The sequence below is a fragment of the Balearica regulorum genome, chromosome 2 (genome assembly GCF_011004875.1).
Source record: "Balearica regulorum gibbericeps isolate bBalReg1 chromosome 2, bBalReg1.pri, whole genome shotgun sequence".
Classification (NCBI taxonomy): Eukaryota; Metazoa; Chordata; class Aves; order Gruiformes; family Gruidae; genus Balearica; species Balearica regulorum.
This window is the reverse complement of record NC_046185.1, coordinates 54,044,452-54,057,801: the sequence shown is the minus strand read 5'-3', so window position 1 is coordinate 54,057,801 and position 13,350 is coordinate 54,044,452. Positions and strand designations below refer to the sequence as shown.

Genomic DNA, 13,350 nt, shown 5'->3' with positions numbered 1-13,350 from the left:
ATTTACTGAGAAAACAGGATCAGGAGAAGAATGATTTGGGGACCTAGTGTTCGTAACAAAAATAATCCTCTGAATCTTACACTGTTTAGATATTCAAAGGGAAAAAATGATTAAGATAGTATAACATCCCTCCTTAGGGCAGGCTGCTTGCATGCACACAATGTTGAATTGCACAGATGTGACAGATCAGTCTAAAGAAGTGGCAGTGTCACTGTTCTTCAGCTTAATGTTACCTAGCAACATTACAAGAAGACACTGTTTCCCAGATGTCCACCCTGTTGTCTTTGTCACATGGGCACTATAGGTGACAACTTCCATACATACTTGTAAACTATCTTCCAAAAAAGATTAGCTGTTGCTAGAACCTTGCAGGCAATCTATGGAAAAAATAACCTCAGCAACTCTACTGAAAAGCCCCGAGATGGTTTAAAAGCAAACTTTTGAGAAAAGGAGCAGAGTGGCAGTCTGAAGTAGTATAGCAAAGAACGTAGTCTGGATATGAGAAAGAGAAAAATTAGGCTAAAGTTCCAGTCAGCAGATAAAATCCAGTCAGCAGATAAAATCCAAAATTGGGAAAAGAATGGCCAAAACCTAATTTTAATTAAGCCCAGAAGTGGAAGAAACCACCCAGGAATAAAATAAATAAAAAAGTATGCATACTGAGTATTCTTTGTCAAGTTAACATACTCACAAAGCTAAAGCCAAACTATCCTCAAGAACCACCACACAAATTTGAGGTATTTTAGCTATATAGCAATCTTTATTTCAAAATGGCATTTATTACAAAAATGTAAAAATCCAGCTAAACCAGAAACAGTGAGATAATTTTCCTGGACTATCAAGTTCAGGGATCTTTGACCCCGTAGTATCTTTTTCCTCACAATATTTTCCCCCACCTTCCAGTCTGATTATACAGGCCTAAATGGCCTGGAATAGATAAATACATTGAGAAAGGCAAAAGCTGTAAAGCTAAATGCATGCAACAAGTTCTATCAGGAAGAAACCATCAAAAATAAACATAAATGTAAAGTAGATATTATCTGCAGATATCAGGAGCCTTGCTCAGTCATCCTTGTCTTTTGCTCCATGTTTCAGGATGCGCGTGAATTCAATGTAGTTGAAATTCCCCTTTTTGTCGATGGGTGCCTCCCTGTACAGCTCATCTACCTCTTCATCTGTGAACCTGTCCCCCATTGTCGTCAGCAGCTCTCGGAGGTAGTCTTCCTGGATGAACCCTAGAGCACAATGTAAGATGAGGTAAGAAAAAGGAGTTTTTACATTTATCTGCTAACAGATGGATGATAATTTCTTCCTTTGAATTCTTTGTTTCAATAAGAGACCTACAGTCTTTGTTGCCACATGAAAACAAAGCCATTAGAGTGTATTAACATAATTACCAAATAATAAGAAACATTCAATCAAGTCAAGCCTCTTAGTTAATTTGCACAGTCTCAATACTTCAACTAAAAGCCATTTTACGATTTGCCTGTGTTGTTTCCAAGAACATACAAATTTGTCAGTGATACGTATTGGACCTTCTTCCCAACAGCAGGGCTATACTCCCCAGTAGCACTGAGAGCCTTCTAAGAACTGTACATTTTACACAAAGGGGATCCCTTTGTCTTGAACATTCGTAATGAAAACCACTAATAAAAAATAAATTATGGAACTTGACTACCAATGTTTAACAAGTGCAAGAAACACAGGGAAGTTTGAAATATTTCAAAGATTAAGATAACACTCAGATTGGTGATAACACTCAGATTTACTAGACTGGTTGAAAAAAATAAAATTTTGGCATTGTTTAGTAAACAAGCAGCCTTATATAACTTGTGATTCTATCAGCACTCTTCTGAGTCACACAAGGTTTTTCTTGTATTGATTTTCTTCTCCTTTAAGCACAGCTTAACAGAGGAAAGGTAGATACAAGTTGCTCACAGAAAATAAGTTCTTCATAAAAGCACAACAGCTTTGATGATGAGGATTCCCCTTACAAAAAGTTGCCCTAAAGGTGAATTTTAAGTTAGGAAAAATGCAAGATCCTGGTTCCCAAACATCATCTTTTTTTCCTTTCTCCTGCCTCGAACAATACAGGTGCCAGAAGTTTGGGATTTTAAGTTTTATAGTGTTTGAAAAGGTAATTTCAGCTGCTGAAGATAACATGGCATGATTTTTAGTTTGCAGGAATCAGAACTTTTGGAGTTAAATTCATCACCACTTGTACAAATACAAGTATTTGTTAGAAAATTAAGCAGAAGTAATACATGTACACTGTTATTGTACCCACATACCTGTTGCTTCTTCATCAAAGCAAGCAAAAGCATTCCTGATTACGTCTTCCGGATCGGTGCCATTTAACTTCTCACCAAACATTGTGAGGAACATAGTGAAGTTTATGGGGCCTGGAGCCTCATTCATCATGGCATCTAGGTATTCATCCGTTGGATTCTTTCCTACAAATAAAGGGATTCATATTTGGTTTAGCTTTCAAACTAAAAGAACAAGTAATCTGAATAGCGTAATACAAACTAAGACATCTCTCATAAGCCATCCCAAACTCAATTATTTTAATTATAACAGCACAAATTTGTTTGGCAAACATAAACAGAAAAGTGACATTACCAAGGGAGGCGAGCATATCATGCAAGTCCTCTTTGTCAATGAAGCCATCCCTGTTCTGGTCAATCATGTTGAAGGCCTCCTTGAATTCCTGAATTTGCGACTGATCAAACATTGCAAATACATTGGAAGTGGCACGCTGAGGGCGCTTCTTGGTGGTCTTCGTCTTTGCCCTTTTGCTAGACATGTTGGCTGTTGGTTCTAGGGAGACAGAAACATATCCAAAATTTAGCCTTATTAAATCAGATTACAAGTCCTCGGAGGTGGAATTTGATGTTCCTTTACCCATTCCATGTTATGAGCAAATACCCCAAAGTACACATTTATTTCAGTATCACCTGCTCTGTTTTCTTTCACTTGGACTTCACTTGCTATTAAGCATAATGTCTGTCCGGATTCAGGGACTGGCACTGTAGGCTAATAGCAGGCTACATTAAAAAAACAAAGCAGATAATAGTTCTTCAAACAAATCTCATCCAGTGCTTGTATTGCTGATTCAGTACCCTATCTCCACCTTCTACCAATTAAGATGACTACATACTTAGCAGTTTAGGAGGCACTGTTGACCTACCACATAGAAGGAAAAGGGCTGCTAATCTAGCACAGTATGTAGTAGTTAAATAAATCAAGCAGTATGCTAAACTAACATTGCGGGGGCGGGGGGGAGTATTTTAGGCTCTGAATAGCATTTTGTTAGAACAGCTGCTGTTAGAAGAGCAGTAGGTCTCAGGACACAGAATGACCCTGACAAGAACCTCACGCTTTTGTGAAGATTGTTGAATGGTGCTTGGGGAGAGATCTACCAAAGAACTCCTACTACATACAGTTCTTTCACCAAAGTCAACTAGAGGATTGCGTGTGTTAGAAAAAGGACACCGACTTGCTTGAAAAGCACTACATTGCTGTTCTCTTGCTCAGAGGAACACAATACATATGCAAATGAAAACATACTCTTTTTTTAAATTTATGACATAATAGTTCTAAAATTTAAAAGAACAATCTTTGGATTTATCAACCTTTTAAAATATTTATATGTTCTCATAGAATCTTCATATAGTTTCATGTATCACAAATATACTAATTTCATTGTTTCCTCTGAGCTGTCAAATGAAGACCTAGATGTGGTAGTTTACACGTTATAACACTAATATAATCAGAGTAGAAGTGAGGCTTTTGAGTTAACTGTTTCTGTTTAGCTGGGAAGATACATTTAGTGTTCAACTATGGTTGACAGTACAAAGGTGAACAGCTGAGTCATTCACTGACACACAAGCACAAAGACACCAACACTGCTATTGGGTCAAAGCAATGCTGTTTCTAAAAGTTTTCTATATCTTTATGATTTAGTTTTATCTAATGCAAGCAATCCATGTTGCTATAATCCTTTATTATGCCCAAACTAAATGTTATGCAAACCAGATTCCTTACATCCTTGATTTTTAATTTTACAGGAATCACCTGCAGTAAGCATCCTGAAAGAGGACAAATTTAAGCTTCACCTGTAGTCACAAGAACACTGACACTTTGAAATTTACACTAAGTATTAATTTTATAACTTAAAATTTATCTGGTCAGCTTTGCAATTCTAATCAGAGTCACAGCACAGTTCAAACGGTTTCTCAGACAGTTTGCTCAAAGTTACTGTATTTTCTGTTACACTCCTGAAAAGCAAGACTAAAGTCACTAACTTGGATACATCCTTAAAAAAAGGGGGGAGTAAAATTAGGCAAAGTAACTCCCTTACATGGTCAATCAAAATCCAATATTCAGGCAAAAAGCAATTAGGTTTTTTGAATTAAAGGAAAGACATTTTACCTTGCTTTGTATCAGATACATGACATGCTGTACCAAGCATCTGGATCATAAAAGGATATTCCATGGTTATGTCCTTCTCAGTCTGTCTACAGAGAGCATTACTGATTTCACCTGCTAATTCCACACTTTTAAATCCTACATGCATACACAACATTCTCCTGACGTATAAAACAAACCATTACGTCCCTAACTAAAAATAGCCTATGAAATGCAAGTGTGCATCATTCAACAACACTGAAGTTCTCTTCATTGCATTCACCAACCACAAGCTATCTGAGATGTTTGGCCTCCAACAACACTTCAACAAATAAATATGAACTCCTGACATCTAGATATTTATGAAGACAGCTGACAAAGGTAGTTTGCTTTCAAGCTGCAGTCAAGGGTTGTGCATAACTTCAGCCTTTTCTTACCTGAGTAAGAACCCTCACGTAAGTTAAACTCCAAATTATCAATGAAAAGTTCTACTACCCAAAATAGAGTCAAACAGTATCTGTTAATAACTGTTCTCTGAAATAAGTCGGAGTTTTCAGGATATGGCCTATTCAAAGTAAACTAAAAAATTTACTTCGCACGTGCTGTAAGGCAGTGCTCCCAGCAAGCCACTACCTGCAATTCTCTCATGTACAATGTAATCCTCATCAAGAGGAGGTAACAAAAGCAGACTACTGCCACCTGTAGCTACACATGGTGGGAAAAGAGCCTCTTTCTTTTTAATTCTGCTCAGAAGATTGCCATATCAGAATATCATACAAGAAAAGATGAAAAAAATTTGTCAATGCTTGCATCACTATTTTCTAAGTCTCTCTCAACCAGGCTCAGGAGGCAGCCATACAGCATACAGAAGGCACAACTCTCACTTCAAGAGACCGGTCAGCCTGCACACGGAGAAACGTTAGGTCTCAAGATTGTTGTGCCTTTCGGCACAAGTTGGGTGCAGCTATGCCTGAAACACTGCACTCAGCTCTGGGAAACTATTAGAAAGAGGGGGGGTAAATTGGAGCATGTTCAAGAAAACAAGGACATCAATCCAGTTAGCCAAAGAGATCAATTTAGGATGAAAAAGTTCCAGGTGTTTACATCTACTGTTATCTCTGTGTATACAACAGTGAATGATGTACTGAGTAAGAACTAACCTCATTTGAGTCAAGCACTGGACCCACTAATGTTTGAGAAAATAGGATTTCACCTGATAAATCCACCAGATCATTTATTTTAAAAAAAAAAATCATGCTTTTATAATTGAAATAGGCCAAGTATAAGCTGAAATTGGAAACATTTCAGTAGTTAAAAGTTGAAATATTTCACATTAGATAGTAAAAGTCATGACAGGCAGGTTTAGTCTCTGTTGTTTACTACTATGATGCACTGAATGGTTTGGGCCTTCTTTTGGAAACTGTTCAAGAAACTTCTAGTGTGAGATCTTGCCTGTAAGACATACCATAAGATATCTCTGAAAACATAACCTTTATTCAGGAAGATTTTCAGGTATTAAAAAATTAGCAAATAGCACTGTGCTGCTCTGCTGCTTGTACATGTACATTCATTCGCTTAGTCCAGCAACAGCAACGGATATCAAACTACAGAAGCACAGAAAGTCATCTTATGCTCCTTACCTCTGTGAGAAAGATAAGCCCTAGGAGGAGACAAAACCGAGCAACTAAAGAGCCTGAGCCAGACAATAAGATATGAAAGTTTACAACTTGCTAACAGCCGTGCAAGTTGGATCTGTTCAGAGGCAGTGACCAAAAGTTACACGTCACACAACAGCATCGTGTTTCAACAGTGGTTTTATAGTAATGGTGTGTCTATCGCTCAAAAGTAGAAAAAACCCAACAACAAAGTGAACCACAACACAAAAAAAAAAACACACTCAAGAAAGTCTCTACATAAAACTTAGTACTGAATATTTTATTTTAACACTGTCAATTATTTGGGAACTTTATTAAACTGAGATATAATGGTCAGCTTCTCTTAAATCATCAAATTTAAAAGTCAACCTCAAAGCTAAATCCCAAATTCTGTCCAGGTAATCAGTTACAGCATCAGGTACCATCACTCATCCCTCACAGTCTGGGTGGTTAGCAGGAAGCGATGCTAAGACCAAGGCACTCCAGCAGATCTGTAGCAAAGCTCAATAAAAAACAGATTACACAAAAGAAAAAAACAACCAAACAATCCTATGCAATCTCATCTAGTCTTGAAAGTCATCTTAATATACTTCTCATTAATAACTTTTCTTAAACACTTGTCAAACCTGCCTCAAAGTCTAGTTTCTGTGACTCAACGAAGCCTCTGTCTGTAAGTTAGAAAGTGTAAGCCACTATGAACTGTCCGCAATAGGTTTGTTGGTGCCATCGTTATTTCAAAACGTGAGCAGAAAACGATAGATTCACGACCTCTCCTGCTACCTCAACCTCTGCCAACCGCAGGAGCCTTCAGACTAGCCCTTCCCCTGCGCTAACAATGGCGAGGAAACGGCTGGCGGGGGTCGACGCGGCCGGAAGGCAGCTGATCCCTTCCGACAGGGTGCTGGTGCCAAGGGGCGCTGCCGCCCCTGCCCGCGGTAACGGCCCACCGCCCGGCTCGCAGGGCGGGCCGCCACCCAGGCCGTGTGTCCCCCTCCAGCCCCGGCCGCGCGGGGCGGCTCCCCGCCGACGGGCACGGGCTGCTGCCAGCGCCCCGCTGAGGGCGAGCCGCGGGGCCCGCGCCACGCACGGCTCCAACCGGGCCTGGCAGCACCGAGGCGAGGGCCGAGGGGGGCTCCCGGCGCCTCAAGCGACCCCCGGCTCGGCGCCGACCCGGCTCCCTCAGGCGGCCCCGCCCCGCGCGCTGTCCCCGGCCCGCCGCACCCCTCACCTACCCCCCCCCTCCCCGGCTCCAGGCCCCACGGGCGGTCGCTGAGCGCCCCCCACCCTCAGCGCTGGGGGCGGCCCCGCCTCACCTGGCGGCTGCGGGAGAGGGCCTTCGTACGAGAGCGGCTGGGAGCGGCTGCGGCGGCAACGGCACTTCCGGAGAGCGAGCGGGTGCCGGCGCAAAGGAAGGAAGGCGTGGGCGAGACCATCCGCGCGGAGAGGCGGGGGGGACGGCGACGAGGCTCGTCGTTTCGGCGGCGAGGCGGCACAAACCGTGCAAAGGGACGTCCCGACGGTGATTGTCCGTTTCGCGCTTCCTCTCAGGGGTCTCTACCCTCCTCCGGAGGATGAGGCCAAGGTCCCGGGATTGCCCTCTGTCCCGTCCCACACCCCTCCGGCGGAGCGGAGAGTTGGTGCGGCGCGGTGCGCTCACCGCATTCCAGGGCCGCGGGGCGGAGAGAGTGGGGCGTCTGGCCTTGTAAGGCAGCGGCGGGAGTTTCCTGCTGCCCGCCTCGGGGCCACGGGTGGGGCGGGGCGGGGCGAGGAGATAAGGCCACGCCCCACGCGCCGCGTGTCGGCCTCTGGGTGGGCGTGGCTTGGCGCGGCCGGGGCAGGGGCGGGGGGTCCCGCCGGGTGCCGGTGGGGGGGGTCCCGCGGGGAGCGATGTGTGCCCCCCCCCCCCCCCCCCCCCGCCTTCCAGCACCGCACGGCGGCCGCAAAACCGCCTGTACCGCCTTTCCGAGGACCTCTTTGTGATTAGTTACAATCGCCTCATCGGGCGTCACAGACCTGGGCTGTTCCCGTTTTCTGACGGAAGACTCCATCGCGTCCCCAGTCGTCTTTGACTATCCGGGACAGCGTGGTGGTGCGGGGGAAGCCGGTCACCAACCCAATGAGAACGTACAAGCAGATTTTATTGGGCGGTGCCATCTGGTTTGAACAGGTTAACGGCTTCTCCGCCTCGGGTTCGGAGGCGGTGAGTACTGCCGGCCCCCCGGCCCGCTTTCCTGGGAAAACTACGCGGGGTTGTTTTACGTCACCCCACCTTGCAGTGAGGTCGCAGGGCGGCTGCGCCGTGGGAGCTGGGGGAAGCTTTGCTCACGTCAGAGAGCCGGGCCGGCGCCGGGTTCCTGAGGAGCTCTCGGCAGGCTTGAGCTCTCCTCTTGCCAGAGGCCGATGGTTTTACTGCTGGAGCCATTTCCAAAATTGACGTGTAACTTAGCAGAGTTAGCCTTGACAAGAGCAGGAAGGGGAAGCTTTATCTAAATTAGAGGGGTTTTTTTTAATCCGACAATGGAATAAATAATATTTTACAACAATGATTTCCTGATTTTTCTTTCGAAACTTGATACAATATTAATGATTTATGAGTATTTTTATTTTAATGATCTATTCTAAAGCAATTTTTTTGCTTACCCAAAATTGAAATAATGACGAATGTATGAATAAAAGAACAATGAAAGGCTAAAGCGTGAATAATGAATATGTAGGAAGACTTGTCAGAATAAGCCTTCATACCTGGGATCTGTGTTTGGAGTGTATGGATATGAGTAGCTGCCAGGTTTAATATTTAACATAATGAGTAATACTCAATACATTGACTAACCACAGAGGATTTCAGCCTATACTCTAAATTACCATAGCTGCGTTTACCTTATTGCCCATTCACCTATCGCATGATTTTTTTTCTGAATCATTTCTTAATGGGAGAAGGTGTGTAACCTTTTATTTTGAGAAGTAGGCAGAAATGCAGCCACTCGCTAGATTTCAGGCATCTTTAAGAAATGCTGACGGCAGTCATATTTATTCATGAAGAACAATCCTGTTTCCAGAAAAAATAATTAACCAGTTATAAAAAACCCACATGATTTGCTTGTAACGTTCTTCATTGGCTCTCATTAAACTTCTTTAGACAGTATAAAAGTGTTGTGAGTTCCACTTTACAGATGCTGAAACTGAAGCACAAGTGGGATAGACAACCAATGATACATAAATGCTAAAGATGCAGTTGGGAATGTAACAGGATTTTCAGTAAGGTAAGTAGTTTCGGAGTCTACCTTCAATGGGATTCGGAAGCTTGCACACTTCCAAAACTCCTATGAGCTTTTCGCGATCTTCGGACACCTACATAACTTAAGAATCTACCTGACAGTGACTTAGCTGAGGCCAGAGGTCCCTAAAGGAGGAAATTTTCCAAGGCTGCTTTTAAACTCAGTCTTGAATATACGCTAGACTTGAATATAAGGCTAATCCTTCTGGGTTGGTCTCTTTTGAATGTGTGGATAGTCTCATTGCAGTAAATACAGTGTTAATGGAGCAACCAGGCTCCTCTCTTGGGCAGCAGGCAATCTGCCCAGGAACTCCTCTGCGGTGGCTTGTTTGAGGAAGGGTCTGCCTTCCTGGGCTTGCTTGGTCACTGGCATCATCGCGTTTTGCATCGTCCATGTCTTTTCAAGCTCCACCATTATGAGGCTCTCCACTGCTGCTTTTATACGCTGTTTGGGAACTTCTTCTCGCTTTCAAGAATACCTTACTCTGCATGTAGATCTGTATTTTCCACATACATACAATACGATTCTCCTCTATGGAAGTGATCCTATTGCAATCCAGACTGGCAATGGCAGCCTAAAATGAAGTACATCAGTTTACCAAGAAGAGTCTGCAGCCAGCAAAATCCTGGCCATACAGAAATAAAGGGCCAGAATGCCACACCTGTTCATTAGCGAGTCTCCTCTCTGAGGATGTATTTTACTGGGAGAAGCATACTTTAATGAACTGCATACTTTAATGAAGCTCACCCATCATAAAAGTAAAACCCAAACAACTCAGGGACCTAGAGCATTCAAAGAAACCAAAGCTGCACACTGGCGTTAAGCAGATGATTTACCTACTCTAACCATATGTCAAATTTAGCAATTTGTCTAATGCTTTTCAAGTGTTTTATTATCTTTGTGTAGAAATGAAACAATAATTACCAAAGTAGTTAAATAATAGTAACAATAACAATAATAATACAATAGTTCAAGACATTTGCAGCTGTAGTGGGTTGACCCTGGCTGGAGGCCAGGTGCCCCCCAAAGCCGCTCTATCTCTCCCCTCCTCAGTTGCACAGGGGAGAGAAAATACAACTAAAGGTTCATGGGGCGAGATAAGGACAGGGAGAGATCACTCACCAATTACTGTCATGGGCAAAACAGACTCAAGTCAGGAAAATTAATTTAATTTATTACCAATCAAATCCAAGTCAGGTAATGAGAAATAAAGCCAAATCTTAAGAACACCTTCCCTCTACCCCTCCCTTCTTCCTGAGCTTAACTTCACTCCTGATTTCTCTCCCTGCTCCCCCCAGTGGCACAGGGGACGGGGAATGGGGGTTGTGGTCAGTTCATCACACATTGTCTCTGCAGCTCCTTCCTCCTCAGGGGGAGGACTCCTCACACTCTGCCCCTGCTCCAGCCTGGGGTCCCTCCCATGGGAGACAGTCCTCCACTGACTTCTCCAACATGAGTCCTTACCGCAAACTGCTCCAGCGTGGGTCTGTCCCACAGGGTGCAGACCTTCAGGACCAGACTGCTCCAGTGTGGGTCCCCCACGGGGTCACAAGTCCTGTCAGCAAACCAGCTCTGGCGTGGGCTCCTCTCTCCACAGGTCCACAGGTCCTGCCAGGAGCCTGCTCCAGCGCAGGCTTACCATGGGGTCACAGCCTCCTTCAGGCATCCACCTGCTCCAGCATGGTGTCCTCCATGGGCTGCAGGTGGGTATCTGCTCCACCATCATCCTCCACGGGCTGCAGGGGGAGAGCCTGCTTCACCATTGTGTTGGGTTTGTGTGGCAAGGTTTTGATAGCGGGGGGCGGGGGGCTACAGGGGTGGCTCCTGTGAGAAGCTGCTAGAAGCTTCCCCTGTGTCCGACAGAGCCAATGCCAGCCAGCTCCAAGACGGACCCACCGCTGGCCAAGGCCAAGCCAATCAGCGCCTCTGTGATAACATATTTAAGAAAAAGAAAAACAGTTAGAGAGCGCTTTTGCAGCTGGAGAGAGGAGTGAGAAGATGTAAGAACATCTGCAGACACCGAGGTCAGTGCAGAAGGAGGGGGAGGAGGTGCTCCAGGTGCCGGAGCAAGATTCCCCTGCAGCCCTTGGTGAAGACCATGGTGAAGCAGGCTGTCCCCCTGCAGGCCATGGAGGAAGGATGAAGGGGTGTAGAGATTCCACCTGCAGCCTGTGGAGGACCCCACGCCAGAGCAGGTGGAGGCACCTGAAGGAGGCTGTGGCCCTGTGGGAAGCCCGCGCTGGAGCAAGCTCCTGGCAGGACCTGTGGACCCGTGGAGAGAGGAGCCCACGCCAGAGCAGGTTTGCTGACAGGACTTGTGACCCCGTGGGGGACTCACGCTGGAGCAGTTTGCTCCTGAAGGTCTGCACTCCGTGGAGGAGACTCACGTTGGAGAAGTTTGTGAAGGACTGTCTCCCATGAGAGGGACTCCACGCTGGAGCAGGGGAACGATGAGAGGAGTCCTCCCCCTGAGGATGAAGAAGCAGCAGAAACAACGTGTGATGAACTGACCGTAACCCCCACTCCCCGTCCCCCTGTGCCGCTGAGGGGGGAGGAGGTTGAAGCCGGGAGTGAAGTTGAGCCCGGGAAGATGGGAGGGGTGGGGGAGGTGTTTTAAGATTTGGTTTTATTTCTCATTCCTCTACTCTGTTTTGCTTAGTAATAAATAAGATGAATTCCCTCTCTAAGTTCAGTCTGTTTTGCTTGTGACGATAATTAGTGAGTGTTCTCTCCCTGTCCTTATCTCGACCCTTAAGCTTTTCGTTACACCTTTTCTCCCTTGTCTAGTGAAGGAGGGGAGTGACAGAGCGTCTCTGGTGGGCACCTGGCCCCCAGCCAGGGTCAACCCACCACAACCATGGTCTTTTCCACGGGCTGCAGGGGGATCTCTGCTCCGGCACCTGGAGCACCTCCTGCCCGTCCTTCTGCACTGACCTGGGTGTCTGCAGGGTTGTTTCATGTATTCTCACTCCTTGTTCTGGCTTCAATTGCTTTTGGTGTTGTGCAGGCTTTTTTACCTTCTTAACTGTGTTATCCCAGGGGCACTACCAGTATGGCTGATGGGCTCGGCCTTGGCCAGCAGCAGGTCCGTCTTGGAGCCAGCTGGCATTGGCTCTATTGGACATCTTCTCACAGAAGCCACCCCTGTAGCCCCCCCCGCTACCAAAACCTTGCCGCACAAACCCAGTACAGCAGCAAAGGTCAGGAGAATATATTATTTTATGGTATTCAGTTATGTAAACAATAGTATAGTCAGACTATTAAATAAAATAAACAAAGGAAGCCGGACTATTGTTATGTTCTGGGAATTGCTAATACTGACAGCCAGGAAAGAAGGGACATGCTCTGACTTGTTACCAGCTCCAGCGATCAACGCACGTCGTCCACGCTGCAGTGCGTGAGTTTACTTACACGGTGCAGCTCCAGCTGATACCAGCACGGGCGAAGGCGGGTGCCGCATCGTGGGCCTGGCAGTGCTGTTCCGAGGGCGCTGTAGCCTGGGGGTATGGCCCTGCACCCCACGGACCCGTGAAGACAGGCCTGCGGAGAAGTCACAGGCGCTGCTGCTTGCTCACTCTGTGCAAGTCGAGCTGCTTTATCCTTGTTGTCCGTTTGCTTCTTGCACAACTTGGATGTCCCGCTCACAGCTGAAGTAAAGAAACATTTTGAAAATGCAAAGTGACGTCAATACACTTGAGAACAAACAAACAAACAAAAGCCGAGCTGCCGTTCTCCTGCACCACGAAGCCATGAGCAGTAGCATGTGAAAGAGAAATGCAAGCGTCTGAAGTGTTAAAAAGGAGCACTTTGGTGGGCTGTACCTACTGAACAGCTGTGTCTGTGTAGTGAGCGAGTCCTCTGGTATTGCTGAACAGCAAATAACTGCAAAGTAATGATTAAAAATACAGTTACCTTTGATTACAGTGTGCTGGGTGACATCAGATCTTATATTTATCTTTCTTGCTCTTTTCAGAGACTTCTATCTGCTGCATTACATTTTTCCCAGGCCA

The 13,350-nt window shown here is 45.4% G+C and overlaps 1 protein-coding gene and 1 long non-coding RNA gene across 3 annotated transcripts; one reads left to right on the top strand and one right to left on the bottom strand.

The window, feature by feature from the left end:
• Window positions 1–731: 731 nt before the first annotated feature.
• MYL12B (myosin light chain 12B) lies at window positions 732–7,738 on the bottom strand. Of its 2 annotated transcripts, none has more exons than XM_075744326.1 (4): window positions 7,379–7,738; window positions 2,623–2,820; window positions 2,292–2,453; window positions 732–1,235 (listed from the first exon to the last, which is right to left on the bottom strand). In XM_075744326.1, exons 2-4 carry the CDS (start codon window positions 2,804–2,806, stop codon window positions 1,063–1,065), a joined length of 519 nt encoding a protein of 172 aa, XP_075600441.1. In that variant the 5' UTR covers window positions 2,807–2,820; window positions 7,379–7,738; the 3' UTR covers window positions 732–1,062. The 2 variants fall into 2 exon arrangements, with proteins under 2 accessions (XP_075600441.1, XP_010297871.2); XM_010299569.2 differs by lacking the exon at window positions 7,379–7,738 and adding an exon at window positions 4,435–4,603.
• On the top strand, window positions 1,157–4,181 carry LOC142600394 (uncharacterized). The gene is made up of 2 exons (XR_012833858.1): window positions 1,157–1,257; window positions 4,071–4,181. It is a non-coding gene; the product is annotated as an uncharacterized LOC142600394 (long non-coding RNA).
• Window positions 7,739–13,350: the final 5,612 nt, after the last annotated feature.

Coding starts and splice junctions, on each gene's coding strand:
- MYL12B (XM_010299569.2), bottom strand. CDS start 4,588: ATGTTGTGTATGCATGTAGGATTTAAAAGTGTGGAATTAGCAGGTGAA. Junction 2,454..2,622: donor TGATATGCTCGCCTCCCTTG/GTAATGTCACTT, acceptor CTTTATTTGTAG/GAAAGAATCCAACGGATGAA. Junction 1,236..2,291: donor CTTTGATGAAGAAGCAACAG/GTATGTGGGTAC, acceptor ATTGTGCTCTAG/GGTTCATCCAGGAAGACTAC.